At 42.0% G+C, this 27,891-nt stretch overlaps 1 protein-coding gene across 3 annotated transcripts in view; it reads right to left on the bottom strand.

Moving 5' to 3' along the window:
* The window catches only part of Myom1 (myomesin 1), a 123,999-nt gene that overhangs the window by 52,860 nt on the left and 43,248 nt on the right, over positions 1–27,891 (bottom strand). For 2 of the 3 annotated variants that reach the window (XM_057758394.1, XM_057758395.1), the window contains exons 11-18: positions 25,006–25,147; positions 21,760–21,959; positions 19,400–19,456; positions 15,145–15,269; positions 6,515–6,698; positions 6,024–6,198; positions 4,106–4,227; positions 578–774 (exon numbers count right to left, since the gene is read on the bottom strand). In XM_057758394.1, the coding sequence (XP_057614377.1) occupies positions 578–774; positions 4,106–4,227; positions 6,024–6,198; positions 6,515–6,698; positions 15,145–15,269; positions 19,400–19,456; positions 21,760–21,959; positions 25,006–25,147 (1,202 nt within the window). Of the gene's footprint in view, positions 1–577; positions 775–2,537; positions 2,829–4,105; positions 4,228–6,023; positions 6,199–6,514; positions 6,699–15,144; positions 15,270–19,399; positions 19,457–21,759; positions 21,960–25,005; positions 25,148–27,891 lie in introns of all 3 variants that reach the window. The other variant, XM_057758397.1, reaches the window with a different exon arrangement.

Raw genomic sequence — 27,891 nt, 5'->3', positions numbered from 1 at the left:
GGCGTGCTCTGGCCTTGTTCTGGACTTTGACTGTGTGGGTGTCTGTGAGTGCTGGGGAGCTGGTAACTGGGCCCAGCAGGTGATGCTCTACCAAAGCTGTGCCGACAGAGAGAGCCACTGGGATCTGTGGCAGGTAGTGTAGTAGAGGGCTCCCCAAGAGGAGAATATCTGTTCCCCTTTCTGGCCATCAGAGCCACATTATAGGAGGAGGGTCAAGTAAGCTGGCCATGTCATCATGAGTTTAACTGTGAAAATTGGAAAAAAAAATCCAGAGTTATAGGATCTAGCAATGTCTGAAGCTAGTAAAATGATCACTGATGATTTATAAGTTTTGAAATTAAATACCAGTTTTCATAATAAATACACATTTTGTAGTAAATATTCTAAAAAAAATTATGCTTACCCTGCTTAGCTAGCCATACTAATCTTATCTACCAAGAGATATTTTTCACAAAGTCATGCCAGTGTTGACAATGAACAAAATGGCACAGACCCTTTAACAGGTCCTGGGTGTGTACACGCAAACACCGTCTCATTCGCAGGATGCAGCCCACCACAGAGACACAGGCTTGCCTACCTTGTATGCTGCATCACTGACGGCCTTGATGTTGGCTTCTCTCCACTTTCCTGGCACCCCACCGATTACCTCACGGTAGTTTACATAGTAGCCCGTAATCTCTGCCCCTCCAGTTGTATCTGGTTGCTTCCATCCAAGAACCATTGAGTCCCGGAAACTTTCAAGACAAGTGATGTCATAGGGTGGAGATGGTGCCGCTGTTGCGATATAAACAGCTCGTAAGAGGAAATGCACTTACGATTCTGTATACATTCACCATGCTTACCTGGTGTGCCATGCATGAGGGCACTGGTTGTAGTATACAATGAAAATGTGAGATTGAGCTGAAACGTGGCACCTGACTTGGTGTATGAGAAAAAACATAGACATTGAGAAAGTGTACTGAAATCACTGAACTGAGTTTTAAAAAACATGTCTGGCAAAATGCTATGTCATCAAAAAATGGTCTTTTTCCCACAGGAAGAAATATTTTCCTCAATATGGTTTTGTTTTTATTTGATCTCTGATGACAACAGAATGTGGACGTATCTTGGTTTCTGTCTCAGTTTGCTTATTTGGCATCTCCATACAGTTCCGATGGTTTCATATTCATGTGCACTTACCCCGAGGCTTTGCGTACACTCCAGTCAGGAAAATATCCTACATCTCAGTTAAACGCACCTTTAAAAGACATTCTCCAGCACAAGGCACAATCTGCCGTGTGGCTTCTTCTTGGTAGATACATGTTTATGACAATGTTTTAAACTCCTGTGATTTTAGATTCTGGTGCTAAAATGTTTCACATAGCACAAGAAACTATATAGCTATCATTGCATTGTTAGTGCCTAGCTAGAAAAATATCTGAAGGATATTTCACAACTCCTTGTCCATTTACATGGCTTTGCTGGTTCCCTTTACATTTGACCACTGAAATGATACTTTTCAATGAAGAAAGAAAGATACAGTAACAGAAAGAAACCTATCTAGATATGCAATACATCAAGGAAATTTCCAAAGATTTGATTTGTTTGGATTATAAGAGCTACATAAATTATTACATTCCTATTCAAAATAACTTTCAGAATAAAGAAAACCTTTACTCTGAAATTTTCAGAAAAAAAGTTGCTTATCTATCTATCTATCTATCTATCTATCTATCTATCTATCTATCTATTCCTTTTCTCTCTCAGATCACTTATAAGGATGGACCCTAAAGTGACTATTACATTTTTTCTTAGTTAATTGGATAAATAAGGGTTCAAAGCAAAAAAGTAGAGGAGTTATGAAAGCTGGGGTGGGTTAGAGATGGGGAATAGAAAAGAGGCACCTAAAATATGTCCGCACTTTATGCAACACATTGTCTCCTAGAACACACACGTAGCCCACAGCACCAGCCACTCACATTTAGCTTCCTACTAAGCCATCTTCCAGGAGCCCCTTCTGGGAAGAAGTTCTCTATGGCTATAATACCATTCCGAACGTTTTGGAGCTGCTAAGAACTAGTGATCTGAATGAAGTACAAATGATCACGTAAAAACCTGAGTTGAACAATGGAAGTTAATAACTCTGACCTCGGTACACTGCCATTCCATTATGAAATGTTTCTCTCTACATGTTCTGAGCATGAGCATGTCAGAGCTCATGTCAAGACCAATCAGCTTCATACAGCGGAGTAATCATCAAGTCCTTCCTACACTCATGTCTAGGACCTAGGGTATCTCCCCGACTAATGCCCCCTCATTCAAAAAGTCCTGTAAACATTTTGTCATGGCTAAGATGAAGAGATAGTGCATAAAAGCCAACCCCACATTTGATAGTGACTTTGACAGTGTATTAGATGAAAGCATGCTGAATGGCCAATAGAAACATAAATTCAGAACCAACAAATGAGGACCGAACACGGATGAAGCATGTGATCTGGACAATGAGAGGTGAGGATACTGATGGAGACAGATGAAGAGCTGGACTTGGCAGTTCTCACCTACTGGCTCCTTCTTCTTTCTCGGGGGCTCAGGTCTACTTTGCTCCTTGGGAGCTGCCTTCTGTGATGGCGGGCTGAGCTCCTCCTGAACTGATTCACTTACTGTACTCACTTCCACCTGGCCCCGGCGGGAAGGGCTACTGGGTGCTGAAGGTTTGTTAGGTTTGCTACTGAGCAAAGCATCTTTTTGAGAGGTTGCTGGGGAGGCTCCATTCACGCCCCCCCTGAAGTCTGTTAGTCCAGCAGGCGCATCCCTCAGGTGAAGCCACACATCTGGAGACACTCCTCCCGCTACAGTCACCAGACAACAACAGAAACGACGTGAGCCAGACCCCGTACGTGTTACTCTTGGATCACAGAACAAACAGAAGCATTAGGACTATAAGCAGAGCGGAAAACAACCTTGGTTTAGCAGAATTTACACCAGGGAACATTTCAACGTCTCCATATTTTGGAAAAAGAAGAAACAAGAGCAAAACCAAACCACAGACAAAACAGGAACCATTTCTTCTTGCGGAACCAACCCAAAGGGTTTAGTTTATACAGGGAAAAGCAATTCTTGAGAAATGTATGCTCTAATAGTTAACATAATCGAGAAAGGACCACAAAGTTCACAAGACACAATATTAAAGATCCTAGCTGTATAGCAGAATCATGACTGTTAATGCAACAGTAACGAACTGTACCTCCCAACTCCCAAAAGAACATGTCTGCTACTGTCTACTTAAAATAATGTCAAAGAGGAAAACTAACGTTAAATAGAGTTGTTGTGGTTGTTGGCCTATTGCTTTGAATTTTGAGACAGGGTCTTGGCATGTAACCCAGGATGACTTGAATTCTTAGTCTTCCTGCTTCGGCTTCCCCAGTTGCTATGGTTATAGGCATGCATCATTGCACCTGCCTGATCTTTTCACAGTGGTACTAGGGCTTTACACACCATAACCGTGCGCTCTAGTACTGAGATACACACTCAGTCAAATATTCCTATTAATATGTTAGCGTATTACAGATTTTATTTTTGTTTTTTTTTTTCTGAATTAGCTGGGTCTCTTCCCCATTCTGTCCAAGATTGGGAGGTATAACACATACATACATATAGTTGCCTTATTAATTATGTTACTCTGTTATTTTGCAAACAGATGAGACATGATTTAGACATGTGTCTTGCATGAGTTTTAGAGGCTTTATAAGAAGCATGGAAATGTCCTGTTAGGAAAAAGAAGCCGAGCTCTGCTGCGGATGAAATGGCTTTTAAGTACAAGATGGTAGAATTATGATGATGTACCCCTTCATGGAAGCGGGATGGCCTGCCAGGTCCCGGGATGGAATGAAGTTCGAATGAAGTTTCCTACAGTGGGGAATATCTGAGGACGCACAGACACTGGTAAGTGATGAAATCTGTAACGCACCAGCTGTGGAAGGGTAGCTGTCAACTGGAGCCAAGAGAAAGTGACTGTTTAACTGTGGGATCATGGAGTGGAATTAGGAACTTCAAACCATTTATGGACATGATGGAAAATTGGAAAACTCATTCTTCCCTTCAGCCAAATTACAAAGAAGGAGCTTACCGATAGCAGCTTTGACTTCGATAGCTTCCGAATCCTGGGAATAGTCACTAAGTCCAGCTGCGTTCACTGCTCTGACCCGGAAGATGTAGCTCTGGCCAGTGGTCAATCCATGGCAAGTAAATCTAAAGAGGAGAGAGCTTTCAGAGCCTTTCTGAGGAGGGTGAAACGAAATGACCAGCAGCTTAACTGAATGGCCCGGCTTTGTTAAAGATTCATTTTCAAAAATGAGACCTTCAGGTAACATATGCACCTTAGATAAGAAGGCAATTTGGGCAATTTTTAAAATTCACTCTGTCAAAAAAAAATTAGGAGTCCTGACTTACCTTGAATGTTCATCAGAAAATGCTCAACAGGGAACAATAATACTACCTACCACATACTGATTCTGCATACAGTGAGCTATCTAGTCTTTAAAATGCAGTAGTAGGTCTGAACAAAGGAAGCACATAGTAAATAATAGGTGTGTTGACAATATCACGAGTAGCTATTTCAGGTATATACTTAAAATGTAAGGTGCTGATAAATCCTGTCACAGACACCTAACCACCACCTTCTTTACGCCAGGGAAGGCATTCGTCGCATGAGAAATTACACTGGAACCTGAAATAAAGTGAAAAATAGTTCCCAGAATTACCTCTTAGATATCAAGATCCAACAATACAATATGAATCCATGGCGTCTCCCATTTAAAACCACCATACTCCTTAATGGCCTTGAAGACTGTAACCCAGGGAATATCAGGTCTGCTAAGACTCTAGACACTCACTTGTTGAGCAGTTGACAAAGGGAGCCGTACTTTTCAATCTAGCATCTACTTGGTTGAGTGAATATTTATTGAACACCTTAGGGGTGAAGACATCAAAATAGTTACCACAGGTATGAAGATGACTAACAACAGTGTCTGCCCTTCACTGGCTCCCGACTGCCCCGAGATAAAGATGGAATACACGGCTATTTCAGTGAAAGAAATGAATGTCGTGTGGAGCACACTGCTGTCTTCCTTTATCTGCTGGTCTCCAGCCTCTTGGGGTTTAGTTCCACTGGGAACCAGATCCTCTGGGAGTGTGCAGCCTTTGGAAAGGGCTAAGACAGAAGCTGCCAACAAGCCCATCAGACTCTTCCTAGGGACCATTTCTCAAGTTGGTCCTAAATAAAGCAGGCTCAGCTGGCTGAGAAAATAATTAAAAGCAAGACAAACTACTCTCCCCACACTGAAGACAGACAGAGAGAAAAGAAAAACTATCAGGATGCCCTTGTTTTCATGGCGCTTTCCCTCTGCCTGGTCCTGGGCTTGATTACGGTGATGTGCAGAACTTAGGAATTGCTAGTATTCCATTTTCTGTTCTTTTAAAAATACCGTGTTTGGTAGAGCCTGTTAGGTCTCGCATGTGAAAGTTCAGAGAGGAACAATGGGAAAAGATAATCCAAACAGAAAGAATCAGAAAAGAACATAAAATGAACTTCTGAATGATATTCTGTGTTTCTTTTAAGTATTTAACATTACAAGTCTTTGTTTCCAAATGTATTACATTAGACATGCTCAGCTTTAAATTCATTTGGCTATTTAAAGTAAATGTGTATATGTGTTCTTGAAAAGATTTTTTAAACTATATCTATACATGTGGCTGGTGGGAGAGAATATGCCTGTGTACGGAGGTGAGGCTAGGAGAAACTATCAGACCCCTGGAATTGGAGTTATCAGTGATTGTGAGCCATCCAACGTGGGTGCTAGGAACTGAACTTGGGTCCTCTGAAAGAGCAATATACACTTTTGACTGCTTGGTCATCTCTCTAAGCCCATGTGCGCTACTCCTCCACTGGCTGTGTGTACTGTGTGTAGCTTATAGTAATTCTGGAGCACATACACACACATGCACGCACGCGCGCGCGCACACACACACACACACACACACATTACCGTGAGCCCTTCACGGGGTTGTTGTTGCAGGGCTCCCATTTGCCAGAGCCAACCACACTAGACTCGATGTAGTAACCGACTAGTTCTTTGGCATCCTTGGACTCTTCCCAAGAGACCACCACTGAGGTATCTGTATTTCTACTTGGGATGATTTTTCCAGGGGGCTTGGGGATATCTATGTAAAAGAGAAAGTGGTGATCAGACTCAAGGTAGTCTAGCATACTCCTTTCCCATTGCATATATGCAAGCACACACGCACAAATGTTTACACATCATGTTAAACATACATTTGCTCTGCTTTATAATGCATTCTGCTCAAAATGCTATTTAGGAAGTATAACAGTAAATTAAATACACTGAAGGCTTTATTAGCTGTCAAAATTCATGAAGTTTACTTTGCATAAGCAAAACAACACTATTTTATTCTTGGTTTGGAATTTTCTCTCGACACAATGTAAAGTCACAGTTGCTCAGTCTGATCCCACACTTACCAAGTTTGTCCCCTACGATAGTTACTTCTGTTGCTTCTGAGGGTTCACCGACTCCTGCTGAATTTGAACAGCGGACACGGAAGCGGTAAGATTTCCCCTCCACCAAGTCAAACAGAGCGAAGCGAGGCGACTTTACTGGGAGTTCTGTGTTGACACGCTGCCAGTTTTCTGTCCCCACGTCACACTGCAGCAGGAACAGTGACATCACTGGAAGCCCCCGGAGCACAGAGGGACTCACACTTACTTACCTGCCAACAACCACCCCTGTTTCTAGAGCTGGGCTAGAGAAGAGGTATGGAAAAGGACAGCTGAATGCCACAGGCTTCTATATCAGCTGTGGCTTTGAGCCCTTTGATAAACTGTTATAACATTTTACTTCACTTGTACATAAACATATTTGTCAGTCTACTTAAAGAAGTCTTTATTTCAAGGTTATCTATTTTTCTAGGTCTTAGGGCAGGTCATCATTTCAATGAACTGTTTTCAGTACCTAAATCTGTGCAATTTTGCTATGAATGTTATTTTAGTTGGGTGTTATGACTCAGGGCATCCTTCCAGCGCACATCTGGCTGCCGCCTCCTCAGAAAGGCCTGGATACATCCCTCCCTTCCCCAGTTCAGAAGAGTCTGGGCCTTCTCTCATCACCTTCTACCTCTTGCCCTGCCGTGTGTCACTATTTGAAACTTGTTCATTTGGTCTCTCTTCTACCGGAAAGTCCATTCCATGAACTCAAGGGACCTCCTTGCTCACTGTCCTGCCTCAGCCCAGAAGGACACTCAAAGTTTCTTCTCTGATTATGGAGATAAAAAGATGCTCCTTCGTGAAATTGTGTCCAAATTTTAGAATAAACCATAAAATACATTTTAAAAACAAAATTAAATATATTGGAAGATATGGGGCTACATGTATGTCATCTCAGCCCTCAGAAGGCTGAAGCAGGAGAAAAGTCGTGACTGTAAAGCCACTCTGAGCGGCACAGGGACTTCTGCTGGGATGCAGAGTTAGAATCTGTCTCAAAAAAAAAAGCAAATAAATAAATCTTATCCTTAAAATGACCCCCAGGGACTTGGAGGAAGAGGTGAATCATGATTTGGCGGGAGTTAGTCAGCACAGTCATAAGACAAGTCAAAGGCTTTCTCTAACCCTACCATTCAGCTCTGATCGATATCAGCAAAAGCACAAATTTTGTTTCTCTTGCCTGAGTGTGCTATAGATTAAAAAATCATTTTCAAAATAATCTTCAGAAATCTACATTTTATGACAGGCACACAGGCTGTCAAAGATGACACAGAAGTCTGTACTACACTATTCAATGTGACCACTGCTGACTTGACATGGGATGTATTCAGTAGCACGGCAGAAGGGACCCAAAGGTCTGATCCCAGTTAGTAATGAGCTGGGTGGCCTTGGAATGTGAAATGGATGCTCTTGACCACATTGTTATCATCTTTATAAGGCAAATTTATCAAGGTGAAGCTCTAGTATTCCTGCGATATATTTGATGATAATGTGTCATTTGTACGTGTGATCTGCCCCTAGGAGTGATGAAATTGTCCCACATCTTTATATTCTTGACATACCTCCTCAGGGGAATACATAAGTAATCATCATTTTTACTTTCATAATAAAAACAGTAGCTACTTCTCTGTGCTATGGATGTTATAAGCCATCATAACTTTAACCCCCTCAGCGGCACTCCCACCGTTCTTGAGATGAACAGATTTCAGCTTTGGAAGCAGTCCAAATAATGCAGGTAGAGTGCCTCTTATTTCAAGTGCGTGGAACAAGTGTGTGTGTGTGCGCGTGTGCACGTACGAGCGTGTGTGAAAAAATCTACATATACTTTACTATTTAAGTATCCCCAATCCAAAATCCAAAACATTTTGAGTGTCTTGTTGGACATTGAATTTGGATTTTTAAATTACAAATGTTCACCCTATAATAGCTGGATTTATGGCCCTATGCCAAGATTATCCATGTTCAAATCTTACTTCTGCCTTGTACCTACTGTGCAATCTGGAGAGAAGTATAAATCACATCAATTATTCAGTGTCCTTATGTATAAAATAGGTATAATGAAAACAAAAGTATGGCCCTAACAGGGTTTCTTTTAAGAATTAGATAGGTGCAGTCCAGTGATGGCCTCTGGCAAACACCACTTATTTTCACTTCTATAGACAGAAGCCGCACTAGCAAGTAACACCGCTTTGTGCCTGACATAACCAGATTTTTGAAAGGGAAATGAGAGAAAGTACCCAAGACGTGAAATATCTGAGGCTGAAAAGAACACATTAGGACAGGGGAGTTTAAAAGGAAGACCCTGATTCACCTAGTTCTTTCACTATTGAGACCCTCAGTTTCAACCATCTTAGGAATCACAGGCATGACTTCAATATTTGACTATAAGCCTGTAACATGACAGACCAGTTCACAGTTTATGCACAAATCCCAGGTGAAAGTTCCAGCAAATGCAAACACAGGACAGCCTAGGAGATAGTACTGTGCTGTATAAACATTCTAGGTGGGTGAAAAACATGCCAGTAGGTGAACCTCTGCAAAGACTAACACCTCATAAATGGTTCATTAGAAATAATTAGACTCATAGTAGAATTGCTGGATATTTAGAGAATTCTGTAAATGCATCCTAGGCCTCTTAACATGGCCTGCATCCTTATTTCTCCAGCATCCTGGATGCTGTAAGAGTAGAAAACACTCTGTGCAGCTTCTCCATAAAATGCCATACTCTTAAATATTATCTTCTCTTCCATCCAACTGTGATGTGGGATGTCCTGTATATGTGTTGCTTTTACTGGTTGATGAATAAAGCTGTTTCAGCCAATGGCTTGGCATAGGAAAGCCAAGCAGGAAATCCGAGTAGAGATAGATATATAGAGAGAGTAGGCTAAGTCAAGCAGACACCAGTCAGCTGCCAAGGAAACAAGACATGTAGAAAATGGGGCAATGCCAAGGCCACGTGGCAGTACATAGACTAATAGAAATTGGTAAACTTAGGATGTAAGAGCTAGCTAGAAATAAGCCTGAACCATTGGCCAAACAGTGTTGTAATTAATACAGTTCTTTGTGATTATTCAGGTCTGGGGGACTGGGAAATGAAAGTGCAGTCTTTGTATACAAATGGTGTCCAAATGTTCCACATAAAGCCTGAGAAAGCTTTAAAAGGGGGGGGGGGATTCTAGACAAAAAAGAACAGAGTTAAGCATGGCTTCTTGGTAGCAGCATTGTCTCCGGTAGGCTCTGTTTGCTAGAGGCAAGCAGAGTCATGGCTCCTTTAAGAGAGGCTTCCTGACAGCATTAGTGGTAAAAACCTCGCAGCTCTTTTAAGAGGTCCTGTCACCAAACACTTAAATGGTGTTTATGGGCAGCTGGCATCAGGCTCTTGGTGGTGGCATGGACCTAGAAACTCCAGAGTTGTGGCAACAAATCTGGCTCCTGCCAATACCTCTGCCATAAAGCTAGACTCTCACAAAAGTAAGAAATGAGGCAGAGCCAGCCACAAAAGCTGCAGCTTTACTCCTAGCCAGATTGCTAAGCAGACTAAAGACGCATGTGGTCAAAGAAGATAGAGATATACAGTAAAGACAGATTCAGACAGAAAAAAAACTCTAAACGGTTTACAATGTGTTAAAAAATATATGTAGACTTGGAAAAGAAAAAAGATGAAGTCCTTTAAGAAAAGAAATAGAGTAGTTTGGTGTGGTGGTGCATGCCTTTAATCCCAGTACTTGGGAGGCAGAGGCAGGTAAGTCTCTGTGAGTTCAAGGACAGCCTGGTCTACAGAGTGAGATCTAGGATAACCAAAGATACACAATGAAACCCTGTTTCAAAAAATCAAAAATTAAAAAATAAAAGTAAAAGAAACAGAGTAAAAATAAAAGAAGCCATGTAAAGATGGAAACTACATGAAGAGTCTGGATTATATGTATTATTGTATTTTCTTTGATTTTTTTTTTTGTCTGAGAATGAGCTAACTACAGAAAGACATTTCATGGTATGGGCTGCTAAGCCAAAACAACAATATATATTTTAAAGGTATCTTGACTTCAAAATTTAGGTCTAAGGACATGTTACTTTGGAAAAGAGGTTCTGCTTTTGTTTCCACAGAGAATAGAAAGTTGTGTATTCCTTACTGGCTAACATGGTTTGACCAAATAAGACTCCCTGAAGCAACGGCCTAAGTGGTCCAACATCCATGACAGTTTTAGGACTGCTGGTTGAAACGGACCAACCACACAAGATACCCCATGAAAGACCTGATTAACAGCACCCCCAATGAGCAGTAAGTAGTATAAAAACCTACAAATTCCAAATATTGTTTATAAATGTTTATTTTAATTTAAAGGACTTGATTATAAATGATTAATGGGTACAGTCAAGGTCTTTCTAAAGAAAAAGATGGGGATATGATATAGAAATGAACACTACTGCATTGGTATGGACTTTGGTTTAATGATACAAATTTAAGGTTAATTTTGCTATATGTACATTTCTACTCTTGTTTAAGGTATTATGTTTATACAGCTCATTAAAAATGTAATATATAATTAAAAACTATGAATTAATAGTCATCTATAACAGTCAAACTTGTAGTCATGCTAGTTAAGTTTTCTAAATGTACAGAGATGTATTTCAGATAGATAAATATTCTTCAAACTTTTCAAAGACCTACAGAATATGGCATTTAAAATATTTTTAAAACTTAGGCTTTTCTCAACAGTGAGACCTGTTTGCTTTTGCCAACACCAATTACTTTAGAGAGGTTGATGGGAATTGAAGAAACTCGTTATGGAATTTGCCTTCAATGTAAAAGGCTAACCATTTGGGCAAGAAACTATTCTTGCTTGGACTGCTTGATGGTATGCTACATGAACTGGACATGCCGGACCCACAGAAAAATGACTTCTTAACTTTCCAAAAGACAGGATGGTACTTTTAGGGTTCCTGCTTCACAGAAGAAACTGTCAGACATTCTGCAGGACACAGAAGAAAGCAACTGACAAACTTTGCCAATACAAGGCAGAACTGATCTTCAAATTTCCTGCTTCACTGAAAAGTCTTCCAGATACTATGGGCCTACTGGCTGAAGATGGATGCCCCAATGTTACAAAAGAACTTTGGGTGACTGTTCAAGCAGTGAGATGTCTCTGCCATTTCTAGAGTTTTGAAAGCTGCTTACAATGTACTTTCTGTTTACTTAGGTAATATTATATCCTTCAGGGGTCTTTGATGGAGTTGAAGACTTCATCAAATTATATAATTATAGTTTTCCTTAGTTATGGTAAAAGATAAATTAGATATAAAACTTTAGACTCACAAAGATAGGATAGATGATAGAGTATTTTCCTTAATTTATCAAATGTAAAGGGACTAAATATTATAACTATAATTATTGCTTGATAACTGTTTTGTATATGCAATTTTACTATGTTAAAGTTAAAACATTCCTTTTTAATTAGATAGAAAAGGGGAGATGATGTGGGATGTACTTCTGTATATATGTTTAATGGTTGATGAATAAAGCTGTTTTGGCCAATAGTTTAGCAGAGTGAAGCCAGGAGGGAAATCCATATAGAGATATATAGAGAATAGGCTGAATCAAGCAGACACCAATCAGCTGCCAAGGAAGCAAGACATGTAGAAAATGAGGTAAATGTCATGGCACATGGCAATACACAGACTAATAGAAATGGGTTAATTTAAGATGTAAGAGCTAGCTAGAAATATGCCTGAGGCGTTGGTCAAACAGTGTTGTAATCAATATAGTTTCTGTGTGATTATTCAGGTCTGGGTGGCTGGGGAAAGAAAGTACAGTCTCTGTTTACACAACTGAGCAGGCTGATTGGAAAAAATGTTTAATTGTTTAATGATAAATGATATGTACTTTGATCTGGGGAAGTTAGAGACTTTTCAAAATTCAGGTTGATGTGACCAAAGGAAATGGTCAACAGAAGCCAGCACTGACTCATCTGAAGCACATGTCTGCGTGGGTTGTTATGCGTCATTATGTTAGCAAAATGGTAATTACTGTCACAGAGTTAATTCAGAGCCTTTTCCTGTGGAGTGTGTCAAAGAAATGCAGTGGGCATGGGTGTGTATTAAATTTACCAGAAATGTACATTTAGCTATTACTCTATCATTGCTTCTATTAAAATAGAAAAAGGTTTAGGGTGATAACATACATTTTATTTGGGGATAACATTTAGAAAATAGGAAACTATACATATAATTTTAGATTTTATAAAACCAGACCCTTGGAAGATTTCTAGTCTTTGTTACATGGGAAAGCAGTCATAAACTTATTGTTTACAATTTCCTGCAGATAAGAAAGAAGCAAGACATCAATCTCAGGAACACCAGACAAATGTTCACCACCAAAAATATTAATAATGGAAAATCACAGACAATAATGTGTTAGTCTGGTGTATTTTTTTCTTTTCTTTTTTTCTTTCTTTCTTTCTTTCTTTCTTTCTTTCTTTCTTTCTTTGTTTTGTTTTTGTTTTGTTTTGAGACAGGGTTTCTCTGTGAAACAATCCTGGCTGTCTTGGAACTCACTCTGTAGACCAGGCTGGCCTTGAACTCACAGAGATCCGCCTGCTTCTGCCTCCCAAGTGCTTGGATTAAAGGTGTGGAACACCACCTCCTGGCACGCTAGTGTAATTCTTAAGATCCACAAGTTTGAAATAAATAAAAGACTATTAAGATATTTGCATACTTTACTAGTGAGAAGGCTCAGCCAGAAAGACAACTGCCACCAAGACTAACTACCTAGTTTTGATCCTGAGACCCACATAGAAGAAGGAGAAAATCAACTTTCATAGTTTGACGTCTGGCACATATGCTGCCATGGGCATACTGCGTGCATGTGTGCATACACGTGTGTGTGTGTGTGTACACAAAGATATCTCTATATAAATTGCATACTGGGAAATCCACACATTCTTGGGTTAATCAACACTCTGTGGTGGAGTGGGCAGGGTCTCATGGGTACTCATTAGCTTATGGTTGACATTTATGACATAAAAATGACATTTTATTCAGTGCGGTATCCACTGATAAGGCCCCTCTGTTCCTACAAACAATTCCTCAACTGTCCTCCTGTAAGCAACACTAGTAAAACCCACTGATTACCAAAAACTCAAACAACAATAATAACAAAACCTCCAAAAAACAAAACTAGACAAGAAAATAGAAGGGGGAAAATGGGGTGTCAACAGGAGAAGAAAGGGAAAAGAAAAAGTATGAGTTGCACAAAAATACCATGATGGAAGTCACTATTATTCATAATCAATACATGTTATTACACTTCTGGAGTTTGTATATTGGCCAGGCCTGGTGGCACAAGCCTGTAATCATAGCCATTTAGGGGGCAGGGATAAGATCTCAAAAGTGGGAAGTCTGTCAGAGCAGTGGTCTGGTGTGTATGAACCCTGGGTTCAGTCCCAGAACTTAAAACACACGATATCTGCACCCTGTTTTTATATTGTTACCTAATCTGTAGATATCTCCATAAACCTATATTCCTCAGAAATGGATCCTCCCACAGTAACTGTAAGGGAAGGTAACCTAACAGTTATTCTGAAATTGAATAATCAGAAGAATAATCCAGATGAAAGAGGAAAACTGAATTCCAAATATTTTATAAAAAACCTTTTATGTAATTGTGCAAAGATGAAATTTAAAGCATGAGCACTAATCTCATTTTTGTTAACAATAGCAGATTACTCTGAATAAATACACAAATGTTTTTACACATCAGACAAAAACACCATCTCAATTGAATCCTGATCTCATTTTTGTGGCAGTGGGCATTGAAGCAAGGGCATCACAAATCCTAGGCAAGTGCTTGGTCAACAGGGACTTGGAGCTTCATGTTAAACAAATTCTTAAATATCCTCTCAGAAGCCATGATCTTGCGAAGGAGGATTCTGTACCACGCTGTCTGGATTCTCACGTGTTTCTGTGCTGGCAGCAGAACCGCTTCCTTCAGTAATGCCCTGGCCAGCTCTGGGCACTTCCCCACTAGCTGCTCACAAATGCTCACCAGAGCCCTGTGGATACGGCTACACAGCTGGCTCCCGCATCATCCTCACCCAGCTCACCACGCTGTCTTCTAACGGTCTGATCCCAGCACGATTATAAGACATGTGGGGAAAGAATCCAGCATCTCAGACTGCTTCGTCACCCAGCCCCCATCTACTGTGTATGAAGAATACGGCTTCACAGTGGTGTGTGGAGCCTTAGCTTCACCTCGCCCTCCTGTTTGGAAGCCGTACAACTTCTCTGTTCCTCTTGCCCTCCACCCTCATCATGTTTCATCGCCTGACAGAAGGACCAGAAGACAGACAGCCATCACTAGTGCTGTTCCATCACAAGAGAGACAGGGGCTGCTGTAGAGAACACCGCCATACAGGCAAGCTATAGCACAGGAACATGAGGGAGTCTCAAGGCACCATGATGAAGTTCTATGTGTTATTTATATTTTCAACAGAGACAGTTCATAATCTATGTGAATTTAAAGAGTTTAGTTATTCCTGCTGCTGCCCTACTGTAGTTGCTCCATTGTTATCAGAAATTAACAGGAGGTAGCATAGGTGATAATGCCGGGATCTTACCTTTTCTACAAAATACATAATGCCCTCGTGACCGCGCTGGCCAGGGGGTTTCCAGCTCAGCACTACGTAGCTCCGGGTGGCCTCAGTGACAGAGAGGTCTGTGGGGGGGCCGGGAATGACACCCTCTGGAAAAGAACAAGGTAAAGTGAGGTGCACATATTCAGGGGAGCCGGAGACACATGGAGAGCCACAAGTGCCCCTCTCTTCCTGGCTCCACAGTGTAAGGAAACCTTATCTCCAATAATAATAATAATAATAAATCATTCATTCATTTGGCTATTCAGATGACACTGTGCATAGCATACAGACAGACCAAGGGAACCTGGGACTGGACTTGTCTTTATATAATTTACCACTAAACTGATGTAGAGGGAAATTGAACCATGCAAAGAAGTGCGTGTTTGGTTCCAAAGTACATAAAGGAAAAACTGAAGTCTAGAGTGGGCCACGAGGTGGTGGGGTTGATTTCCGTGCCAAGGTCAAAAGTGTAGGACTCACATGGTGTCCTCTGGATCTACCTCACAATTACGACATCTTCATCAGAAAATGTCTTCCTTGCCTTCCTCTTCTTCCCTCCTTCCCTTCTTCCATCCCCTCTGCAACAGCTGAATTCCCTGCCACTTTGAAAAGATTTGTTTCCTCAAAAAATTGCTCAAAGGCATTTCTACAAATTTAAAAATATCCAGCACCAAACAATATAAACTCAAAATACCTGGTATTAACTAAAAGAGAAAAAAAAGTGTGTATAGAAAACAAGAAAATAAAGCCTACATTAGGGGGAAGAATCATTAGTAACCAGAAATGCCACAGGTGACAGAATTAGTATCATCTGTGATAATTGGGAGACAAGGACACGGAAGCAGCTACAAACATAAACCATGGTTCTATACATTCCACATGGTCAAGAAGGTGAAGACTGAGGGGACACAGAACCAAGGAGCTGAAAACCAGTTTCAGTGGCCTCAAGTGGCACATAACAGAAACCCCTAGTAGAGGAGAGAGAGGAGTCCAATAGTGGGACCTCCTCAGAACAGAGGACAGCTAGAAACCCACAGACCCGAGAAGTACAATACATAGGAAGAAAATCACTGATGCACATCAAAATCAAAATTCTACAACCAGTGATAAAGAGAATATCACAGAAGCAAGCAAAGAAAAACTGTGCAGACCCAGGGACAAAAATCACAGTGACAATAGTTATTGTTACAGTACAGATCTGCAGCACAAGGAACTAAGTTCTCTCTCTCTCTCTCTCTCTCTCTCTCTCTCTCTCCCTCCCTCCCTCCCTCCCACCCTCCCTTCCTCCCTCCATTACATAGATGGTGGGATTCCAAGCCCCTTTGTGATACTGACAGTCTTGTCAGGGATGGGACATGGGAAAGAATTCATTGATATTTTATTGATTAAAATGAGAAGAGTGCATCTATTACATTTCTTAAATAATTTAATTGTTACATAAATGCAGGTAACTATGGAAACCATAGATCACCTCATGGATGGTGGCTATTTCCTTAAAAAGTCAGAATGTCTTTATTCTATAGTGACCCCAAGTGATTTTGATATTTCATTCATCTATCCACAGAAGACTGATTTACCACAGTCTTAAAATACAGAGAAACACCCTGTCACTAAAAGAAACTAAATGATTGTTAGCTGCCGAAATAACTACAGCATTCTGGGAACGAAGGCTACCTTCTGTGGCAGACTGTCAGAAACTGGTTTTGACCAATTTAATATTTGAGGGTCGAAACATCAATTTAATCTAGCAATTTATATCACGTAATTGTGTTTCCATGGGATGAAAACTCATAAACATGTCAAGCCATTTCCCTCTCAAATGGCACTGTTAAGACCAAAAATGTGCCACCAGGAAAGAGGAGGGAATCTGCGCCACCTCCCTAAGCGAGCGTTTATGTCACTGTGAAAGGGCTGATTCTTAGTTGCATCTCAGGGCATCTCTGAGGCCGCTAACATCAAGCTCTGCGGCTCTCAGCAGTGCTCTCTTCCTGGGAAATTAAATTATGAAGCTGCTCTTGGATTCATTCATTTCCAACAAACCAAACTCAAGAAAAATATCTACATTTCTAGGACTTTTGCCAGAGTTTTAAGTTTAAAGTTAAAATGTGCAAAGACTTGTTTTCTCCTGCAAGACTTCCTGTTTCTGAGTTGGAGCGTCACAATACGGCACATGTTCTAGAAACGTTTCCCCGGGAGCGGTGTCAGGGTTCTGTGCTCAGTGTGGTTTCCCTGTGCAGCACGTTCTAAACAACAAGAGCTGTTCTCGCCGGCTCTTCTCATTTCTTTCTTTTCTTTTTTTTGGTTTTTCGAGACAGGGTTTCTCTGTGGTTTTGGAGCCTGTCCTGGAACTAGCTCTTGTAGACCAGGCTGGTCTCGAACTCACAGAGATCCGCCTGCCTCTGCCTCCCGAGTGCTGGGATTAAAGGCGTGCGCCACCACCGCCCGGCCCTCTTCTGATTTCTTAGGTGAACTGCCACTCTTATTACTTTTCAGTTTTTCATTTATCTTTACTCTGGCTATTTCTAATGCACTGGGATAATTTTTAAAATCTTGATGTCTGGTCCATGTAGTATTTTAAGGAGCTGCAAAACCTCCATCCACTCCTGTGACCCAAGTCCTCCCTGATCCATGGCTCTTCGTGCTGTTGTTACTGCCTCTCAGCTGGACTAGTTCTTCAAAGTACTGACTGGAAACTGTCAAACTAGAATTCTATAGTCAGTGAAGATCTGGACAAGAAGGAAGGTGAAACAAAGACCTTTTCACACAAACCAAAGGGGAAACAATTGCTAAGCAGAAAATCTGCACTAACAGAAAGGTTCATTTGAAAGAAAGGCTGATAACCCAAGTAAAATCAGCATATGCTTTTCTACACATTGAAGAACTCAATGGTGTTAAATATCATCTGGGTTTCAGCATCTTTGTAGAAATTGATAAGTTGATTGAAATTGACAAGAAAAGACGAAGAATTAGAATAGTTAAACAGCCCTGGGAACAATGGCACAGATGAGAGAGCTCAGACTCCCTGACTTATACCGTAGGTCAGACTTATGAACAAAGGAAGACCATAAAACCAACAGTAGCCATCAGAGTATGATACTGATGTACAGAAAACAAAACGCGCTGGTGGGGATTCCAGAAGTAGATGCACAGGAGTGAAATCAGTGGAATTTGACTGTGATGCCGAGGCAAATTCCATGGGTAAAAATCCTATTTCAACAGACAGTTCCAAGACACTGACAGCCACACGCAAGTCCCAATAATGGCGGATCCTCCATGCAGTCTAGAAACAGTAACCTGAAATAGGTCACTTGTGGAAACAGAAGAGCAAGTGCCCTAACATTTTAGGGGAAGAAAAGAAAGGCGAGACCCTCAGACCTAACAACAATGAATGTCAACTGAAACAGCAGTGAGTCATGAAAGGATGTTTGGTATTAGGAGAATACAAAGACAGAGCCATCGCAACAAGGATGCTAGAAAGGCTGCTCATCCCAAGGACTAGGGACCAGTGGTCTCTCTGGGAATTCTCACATGGTGCTGATGGGAGTGTAAAGTGGCTCCATCATCTCGGTAAAAACAGCAACTCCTATGAAAATGAAACTCACACCTAGCAGAGAGCCATCTCTCCCACTCTTAAGGGTGTGCCCTAGAGACGTGAAGTGTACACATCTACGCAAGCACATCTGGCTTACAGAAACTTTAACAGGACATGGATGAATTGTTATTAATTTACAGGTGCACCTACACAGACAATAAATCACAAAGTAAGTATGCTAACAAAAGGAAACAAAAATGAGTATGGCCCTATCTATGTAAAATGTGAACAATGCAAACTGTAATGTAAGAAAGCAGGCCAGAGATGACCTGGAGACGGGGGAGGGTCTTAGAAGTGGTGGGCATGTTTGCTGCTTTGGTCATAGCAATGATATCACACGTGCATACACATAAAGCTTAGCAAATTTTACATTAACATATGCACTGTTCATCATATGACAACTGCACCATAGTATGTCTTTTTAAATGAAACGTGACTCTTGGGGCCTGGAAGGAAGTGTGTTCTTGGCCTGCACAAGGCCCTGGGCACCATCCCCAGTCCCGCCACCCCCACACACGATTCTTTGATATGTTATTTCAGCTACCATCTCTTTCCAACGCTTCACAAACTATTATATATATTTACAAGCAAAGCTAAACTGCACAGCACATCAGTCGTGGCATCTGGAGTGGCCAGAGTTTGTACCTGTAGGTTCCTCTTCCGTGACAATGATCTGTCCAGTCCAGGGCGCTGAAGGACGACCTAAGGAGGACAAGCATGAAAGTCGCACGCTCTCGAATGTGCTTCTGACTCTTCGACAAACCAATAAATTGGCTGCGTTAGTCAAATAGGTTCTAGTTCTCTTACACGTCTTCCTATGCACCTTTGCCAACATGTATAAGGTACCATGGGAACCCAGCCCTTCCCAGAACCTAGAGTCTCCCTGGACTGAGTTGAATTTTCTGCAGTTCTACTTATCAGTAAATAGCCCCCTCCCCAAAACCACAAGCTTCCCATGCCTTCTTCAGAGACAACACATTTGGGAGAAACACACCGAGGACAGTCATAACATAGTAGTTCTCTGACTGGTATCATGGTCAGGGGAGACAAGAGGCAGATTAGGCATGAGAGCTGAATGGGGGCAAAGCATTCCTATTATGCTTTGAAAAGCGCTGTCTATGGGACATGAGTAGGGAAGATGGGAGGGAGAGGTATAATGTACAGAACTCCGTCCTATGGCCTTGACAGCATGGAAAAGGGAACAGTGGGTGGGAGCGACGGCTCTGCAGTAAAGGTGCCTGCTGCCAAGACTAATGACGTGAGTCTATAACCAGGACCGACACAGTAGAAGGAGACAACCAACTTCTAGTAAGTGGTTGTCCTCTGACTTCCACACAAGCACTGTGGCATGCATGCCCTCCCCCACACAAATATACCCATATAAACAGACAGATAAGGTATGATTGATAGATAGATGTGATAGATAGACAGACAGACAGATGGGAGGATAGATAGATCATAGACAGACATATGATAGATAGATAGATAGATAGATAGATAGATAGATAGATAGATAGATAGACAGACGATAGACAGTTTAGGAAAGAAAGGAGTAGAAGAAAGTGTGAGGTGGAATTGACTAATTTAACAGGGAAGAGAGACTGGATGCAATGCGAATTTCCTTGGAATTTTGTGGCGACACTAAAAGTAACTGAGGTAAAGAATAAAACTGCAAATGAAGAGTGGACCTGTTGCAGGAGATAACTTTATCTCCTCCTCCCTCGGGATCTGACAGCGTCCGGAACTATAGACTACAACTGGCAAATAATACCCCTGGCATGTCCGTGAGTGTCCTCCGTGTGTCTGCCCTCGGCTAACAGCTGCTGGCCCGTGAGTGTCCTCCGTGCGTCTGCCCTCGGCTAACAGCTGCTGGCCCGTGAGTGTCCTCCGTGCATCTGCCCTCGGCTAACAGCTGCTGGCTAATGTATGACAAGGACTGCTGGGACAGAATGAAACGCCACTATCTAGGGATTCTTAGGATGTCATTTTATGGTCCCTTGTTTGGGGATGCCATACAGGTTCCCACTGAAGTCATAATTTACGTACCTGACTTGATATTCAGGCTCAAAAGATATATAAAATGATTATTTTTAAAATCTTTTAGATTATATTTTAATTGTGTGTGTGTGTGTGCAGATGTGCGCACTTGCACAAGTCTGTGTATGTGTATGTATGGGGGCATGTGAGTGCATATAAGCCACAGAGTACATATGCAGGTCAAAGGACAATCGCAGGAGCTAACACCCTCCTTCCACCATGTGGGCCCCCGGGCATTGAACTCAGATAATCAGGCTTGGCAGCAGGTGCCTTTACCTGCTGGGCCATCTTGACAGCTCAAGATTATATTACCCAAAGGAAAACCCAAATTTGGATCAGATGTAAATTTGTTTTTTAATCAACATGGAGAAGCCCACAGGATTGGATAGTAATACTTGGACAAAGACTTCAAGGTAAAGAAATTCACTTTGGCTGGGTACTGCTGACACACGCCTTTAATCCCAGCACTCGGGAGGCAGAGGCTCCCTGTGAGTTTGAGGCCAGCCTGGTCTACAGAGAGTTACAGGACAGGCTCCAAAGCTACACAGAGAAACCTTGTCTCGAAAAACCAAAAGAGAAAAGAAAGAGAGAAAAGTTCACTTTGAACCATAAATGCAGTTAGATTCAGAATACATTAATAATGTGAATAAAAATGATCTTTGGGCTTTTGTTCTCATATTTTATTCCAGACCTACAGTTTAGAACACAAACTATTAAGATACACTTTTCTGAGTAATTTTTTAAAGATAAAATAAAATGAGGTTTTTAAAAAGCTCAGAAAATGAATCAAAAGCAAATATTTTTTATGTTCTTGCACTCACCCGAACCACAGGACTGTTTGATCACCAAGAGATGCTTTACTCTTGCCGCCCTCTAGTGGACGGAAGAGGAATTACTTGCAGTGACACCTACCGCCGTATTTTTTTTTAAAGGCGCCGGGAAGATACAGAGAAATGAAGAGGGCTTACTTTTAAGTCTAGCTTTCTCAGCTGGATCCAGAGCAGCCACAGGCTCAGAAACTCGAGATGGCAGGCCTATTCCAGTTTTATTCACAGCTCGGACGCGGAATATGTAGGAACGACCTTCTATCAAGCCGGTGACTGGAAAGCGAGCGAACTTCACAGGTGTGTCATTGCACTGAGACCAGCTGTCTGTGCCCACCTCGCACCTGAGGAATGAGGGGTCAGCAAGTTACGCCGAGTATGGCTAAGAGCAAAGGTCCGAGGCATACATTCCCCTGCCACCTCAGATCGTCTCTGTGTCAAAACCTGCAACACCTTATTGGGGCTAGACTTCAGACACTCACGACATTCCCACCCAAGCTCAATGTGTCCTTCAAGCTGTTCCTTCAAACATTTCAAGTATGTGTATGTGTGTGGGGGGGTGGGGAGGAGAGAGAGAAAGACAGGCAGACAGACAGACAGACAGACAGAGAAAGAGAGGGAGGGAAGGGAGGGGGTACGGGCATTCACCTTTACTCACTAAGACATCTCACCAGCCTCAGACCTTTCCTGAAGGAGTGGCTGGGGGGAGGGCCTTGTGTGTTGTGAAGAGGAGTTAGAGTGGGGTAAGGAAAACATGTGTGTATCCAGAATCTTTTTGTTGTATTTTTAACGTATGGGTGTTTTGCCCGCACGGATGTCTGTTCACCTCTTGTGTGCCTGGTGCCTGCCAAGGACAGAAGATATCGTTAGATCCCCTGTAACTGGAGTTGCAGACAGTTGTGAGCTCCATGTGGGAGCTGGGACTTGAACCCGGGTCCTCTGGAAGAGCAGCCAGTGCTTTAACCACAGAGCCACCGCTCCAGAATCTTTATAGAGAGTCTTAGGGAGAGCCCTCACTCATCTCCTGCTGACACTTTTAATTTCACTGTTAGTGATATTTTGTCTTCTTTAGGCATTTTCATTTAAAAGCAGAATTATTGTAGGACAAGTTGGAACCTAGAAAGATAACCGTGTATCTGGGCATGGTGGTGCACATCTGCAAGCCTGGCCTGGCATTTGGGAACTCAGGTGGAAGGACCTTGAGGCCAGTCAAACCAGCCAAACAGAACAGAACAGGAAACTGTTTGTACTGCAGTTTGGGAAACAGTGTGCTGTTTTCTTCCCTGATGATCACTGTTCTGTGTGGGTACAAGGGTCAGAAGGTTGCTGTAATCTATTTGTTTCTTTTCTTTCTCCATCCTCTGTTCTCTCTCCAAGGTCTTGCTATGTAACCTAAGCTGGTTTTTAACTCATGACCCCCATTCCTCTACCCCCTAAGTCCTGGGCCTGCATGCCATGTCCAGTCACGCTTGTCCCTTTAACGATGAGGCTGAAGATTCCCAAGGGAAATGAAGTGGTTGGACACTTATTTCTATTTGCCTGCTAATGAAGCAACTTGGTTCCCAATAACAGAGGCAGGGGACTGCTCAGGAGACAATATGAGGCTATCAATCCAATCAGCTCAACATTAGCGACTCGGTGTTTGAGTAAATTGTGCACCCTTATGACAACGCGATCCCTTGTTTTTCACAATTAGTACACAAGGCTTTTAGTTTGCAATACGTCCCCTATATGACACTATGTTCAAAATATATAACTTTCGAATAGTTCTCATTGGAGGACACTTCCAGGAGCGATCAGTATGAAACACGGGGTGGGGGCTGGGGTCTTCCCTTCCTCACTCTCGCTTTACATTCTCTGATAGGGATATCAAGGATCATTTTCTTCAACATTACATAAAGTCTTATCAAGCGTATTTGCAGCTCATGCCTTCCGTCCACCTTCCCACACCTCTGCTTTGTAGAGAGTCTAGAGTTGCTTGCGGGGTGGCGCAAAGCTGAGGGGCTGCAGCAGTTTTCCTAGGCCTATCTCCCAAGCTTCTGTCTGGACTCTCCCACCTCCCTGTTCAGACTCTGCCATGGTGGCATTAGAACATGCCTCTTAACCTTCATTTGTGCAGGGAAAAAAGGTGAAGGGCATCTTTTCTAGAAGCTTCCATAGCATGTTGGAGCAGAGAGAGCACTGACCTACAGCTGAGCTGATAGCAGAATTCTGGCACTGGGTTTACTATCCATGTGAATTTAAGCAACATAATGTTTCCTTGTGGCGTGTGGCTTTGGCCGGCTCTTTGTTTCTTACTTGTAATAAGAGCAAGGCCTGTCTGGGATGGCTATGGGTTAGTGACAGCAAGGCCTGTCTGGGATGGCTGTGGGTTAGTGACAGCAAGGCCTGCTTGGGATGGCTGTGGGTTACTGATAACAAGGCCTGTCTGGGATGGCTATGGGTTAGTGACAAACACATACAGTGTTTAGAACAGTATCGTAGCAGACAGTAAATATTGAACAATGTGCACTGATTGTCTCCAATCTTCCATAAAATTTGCAGACCCCTTGGCTATTTGTCAAAGACAACAAAGCAGAACTGACAGTAAGGAAAGAACTTATGCAAACCTCCAAATTCATCAGAAGTAGGGGGAGCCTCCATCCCACTTCCTGTCTACGGTTAAACAAGCATCTCTCTGGAAGGCACTGAGCACAGCGGGCACACTTTTACTTACTGTTACATAGATAATCTGTCTCTAATTGTTTCCACAGACAAAAGCAAAAGGAATTGGGGTAACTACCAGAAGAGAAACTGAGTCAGATAATCACATACTTGGGCTAATAATCTAAATTTGTTGCTTGTATTACCCAAATCTAGTGGTTATGAACATGTAAAATCCTAAGTACTGAAGACTGTAATCAACCAGGACTCGTAGGTAAGAGTGTAGCCTAACACTATGAATTTTTGCTATTATTTGTTATATAATATGGTACAAGGAATTCACTTGTGCTCCTAAAGGCAGTACTGCCATATTAGGAACGTGGATGCTAAGTATATTGAATGTCAGTTATGTCATTTCTACATTGGCCTCTGTTATTAGGTTCACAAAGTCATTACATTCTTGCCAAGTTAGTGACATGAGCTGGTTGCCAAATTCAAAGAGTTTATGTAAATAAGTAGGTGCTGATATGTATGTATGTTTATATATGTATTAAACATATATGGAGAAAGAAAGGGAGAGGAGGCGAAACCTAGAAGAGAAAGCTGGGGAGGGGGCAATATTTGGGAGGAGGGGAGGGAAATGGGAAACGGGGAGCAGGTGGAAATTTTAATTAAAAAAGAATAAAAAAAATAAAAATTAAAAAAAAAAAAAGAACACATCTGTACATCCACAGGCCAAGCACTAACTTATCGATAAAGTATCCAAGGATAGGGCTCCCTCCGTCCACAGCCGGCTGCTTCCAAGAGATTATGATGTAATCTTTGTTAGCATCCAAAGGCACCACATCCAACGGTGCTGCAGGGGCTCCTTCAATCTCTGCATCAGCATCTGTGGAGACAGAGGGGGCCGGTTAATCACTCACGCAGGCTCCGCCAGCTTGGCAGACTGAGGTCATAGTGCCCACATTTCCTACAGAACATGGTAGCTACATATTTGGCTTCATAGAGCAAACTTCAAATCTTACAATTTGTTTGTCAATATAACAAGGTGTGCTTTTCCTTTTGTGGAAAGAACATTACGTTAGAAAATAAAAAGGGCTCTGAAAAGAATCTGTGCATTTTGTCTCCTTGCCCTTGCTTCCCAAAGTTGTTGTAAAATATCTTTAAAGTGCACTTGAGCCTATCTGCGAGTGTGTTTCCAAGACCATTAGATCATGACAGCTCTGGCCCGATCAGAGGTTTAACCCAGTGCTGGTTTTACAACTGATGATTGGTGAGTAAGGGGACTGCGGAAGGAGGAAACTGACCGGACGATGCAGGTCAGTGGGACACGCGTTTAACACTTGCCCTGGCTCCTTTTTGCCACCACCCCCTTCTGTCAAGCTGACATGAGTTGAGCAGATCTGTTCCACCCATTCTACCACCCAAGTGTCTCACCACGGGCCCTGGAATCTGGGGCCAGCCTACTAAGGGCGGAAGCTTCTGATACTGTCAACTAAACTAAATCCTGTAACAGAGCCTGGCAGATACAGACCAAGAATAAGAAGTAAACAAACAAAAGTCAACACACATAATGACTATTCCAAAACTGAGGGTACTTAGGAAAAGAGCTCCGACACAACACCCACATTTGAGTTTAGTAAAGTCTGCGATAGCACAGGAAACAGGAAATTGATTGTTTATGAGGTAAGCTCTCAGACTGTGCGCCCTTCCCTAACTCCTCAGGCACAGCTAATTAATGGATCAGAAGGAAATGAAATAAAATATATCATCAGTAGCCCTTTAACTGAGAATAATTAAAGACCCCGATAACCATGGGGGAGGGGCCCATACTGCCAGTTCTTCTGAGCATATGAACAGCATTTCCATAGACAGAATTAGTTAGGACATCCTGGGGCACACAGGAGCCACTTACCCAGGAGAAAACACTCCTGTCAACTGAACAATCTTTTCCTGTGATCTATACTTCTGCAACGCTCGTGAGTTACAAAGGTATTTTATATAACAGCCGAAACACTCGCAGACTTCTGGTTTTAATGTTAATAAGTTTGTATTACTTGTGAAGAGCTGAGATCACTTGGATTTTGGGCATTCTTTTTCATGTCCCATAAACCATCGGGGCATGTTCTCTGGGCAAATGTCTCCTGCAGACACGTGTGCTAAAGGAAAATGACACTAATAAATCATGGCCAAGGCTGAACTTAGAATCCTTGCAAGTACTTTCCTGGGAACATGTCTCTTTCCTCACCAGCTTTGTGAGAGGGTAGGGACAGTGATGCTGCTGACGAGGAAGAGCGGGACCAGAGCACAAGTGATGCTGCTGCTGCTGCTGCTGCTGACGCTGGTATGTGCGGGTACCAGAAGAGGTGTGTCATGCATTCTTTTGAGTGATTGAAAGGGAGGCCTCCCCCACTGTGAGTGGGGCTATCCCTGGGCTGGTGGTTTGGGTTCTATAAGAAAGCAGTGTGTGGTGTGTTGATGAGAGAGAGAGAGAGAGAGAGAGAGAGAGAGAGAGAGAGAGAGCAGGCAGAGCAAGCCATGAAGAGCAAGCCATTTCAAGAAGCATTCCTCTATACATCTGCATCAGCTCTTCCCTTCATGTTCCTGCCTCGGCTTCCCTCAGCGATGGATTTGTAAGTTGAAAGACAAAATAAACTCTATGTTGCTTTCGGTCATGGTGTTTCATCACAGCAATAGAAACCCTACCTAAGACAGTACTAAACACAAAAGTTAAAAGTTAAAAATAAGTATTGCTCTCGTTCTCACACCGTGGGGAGCCAAGTATGCTGGGAATGCCAGCCACACAAGTGTGGAGCGCTCTCACACACGTCTGGTTCGCAGCAGCTGCCCCTGCGCTGATGTGAAGACAGTGCCCACACAGCCAGCATTTACCTCTTCCAAGCTTCTGGCTTTCTCCCTCCTAACCTCCAAATAGCTGAACTTTTTGTAGACTGACAAATTGGGTTAATATCAGATTAGCCTGCTACTTGTCACAGTTTGGCCTCAGACATAGGCAAATAATAACCTTCTTCAAAACATTATCTTGTTGTTTATATTTATCATAAAGGTAGCACAGAATTATAAAATAAATGGTAATTAAGAAGTTTAAAATCTCCTTTAACTCTGTAACTCAAAATAATGACTACTGAAATATTGGCTTAAGCCTTTTTAGATTTGTTCTATTTTTATATTTATAAACTAAAAGATTTTTTTTTGAGATGTGTTTTGACATGTAGTTTAGGCTGGCCTCGAACTCAAATCGTCCTGCCTTGGTCTGCTAAGTGCTAGGATTATAGGCATATGACAACACATCTAACAAAAACCATAATGATTATTATTATTTGTAGCTCAGGCATGGAACTCACTATGTAGCCCAGGCTGACCTTGAACTCATGGTGTTCCTCCTGCTTCACCTCTCTTGTTCAAGGATTACAGTCATATTTGACCACACTTGGCTAAATATGATCATTTTTTAAGTAACCTGGGTCATGGTCTTCATGAAATCTGCTTCTTTTCCTTGATATATTTCAATAAGTATAGATATACATCATTAGTTTTCATTGCTGTGTAGTATTTTATTGTTTACATGGAGCATGAACTTTATTTATTCATATATATTTATGCATCCTTATT

Source organism: Chionomys nivalis, chromosome 26 (assembly GCF_950005125.1).
Source record: "Chionomys nivalis chromosome 26, mChiNiv1.1, whole genome shotgun sequence".
NCBI lineage: Eukaryota > Metazoa > Chordata > Mammalia > Rodentia > Cricetidae > Chionomys > Chionomys nivalis.
This window is presented reverse-complemented; position numbering and strand designations above follow the sequence as displayed.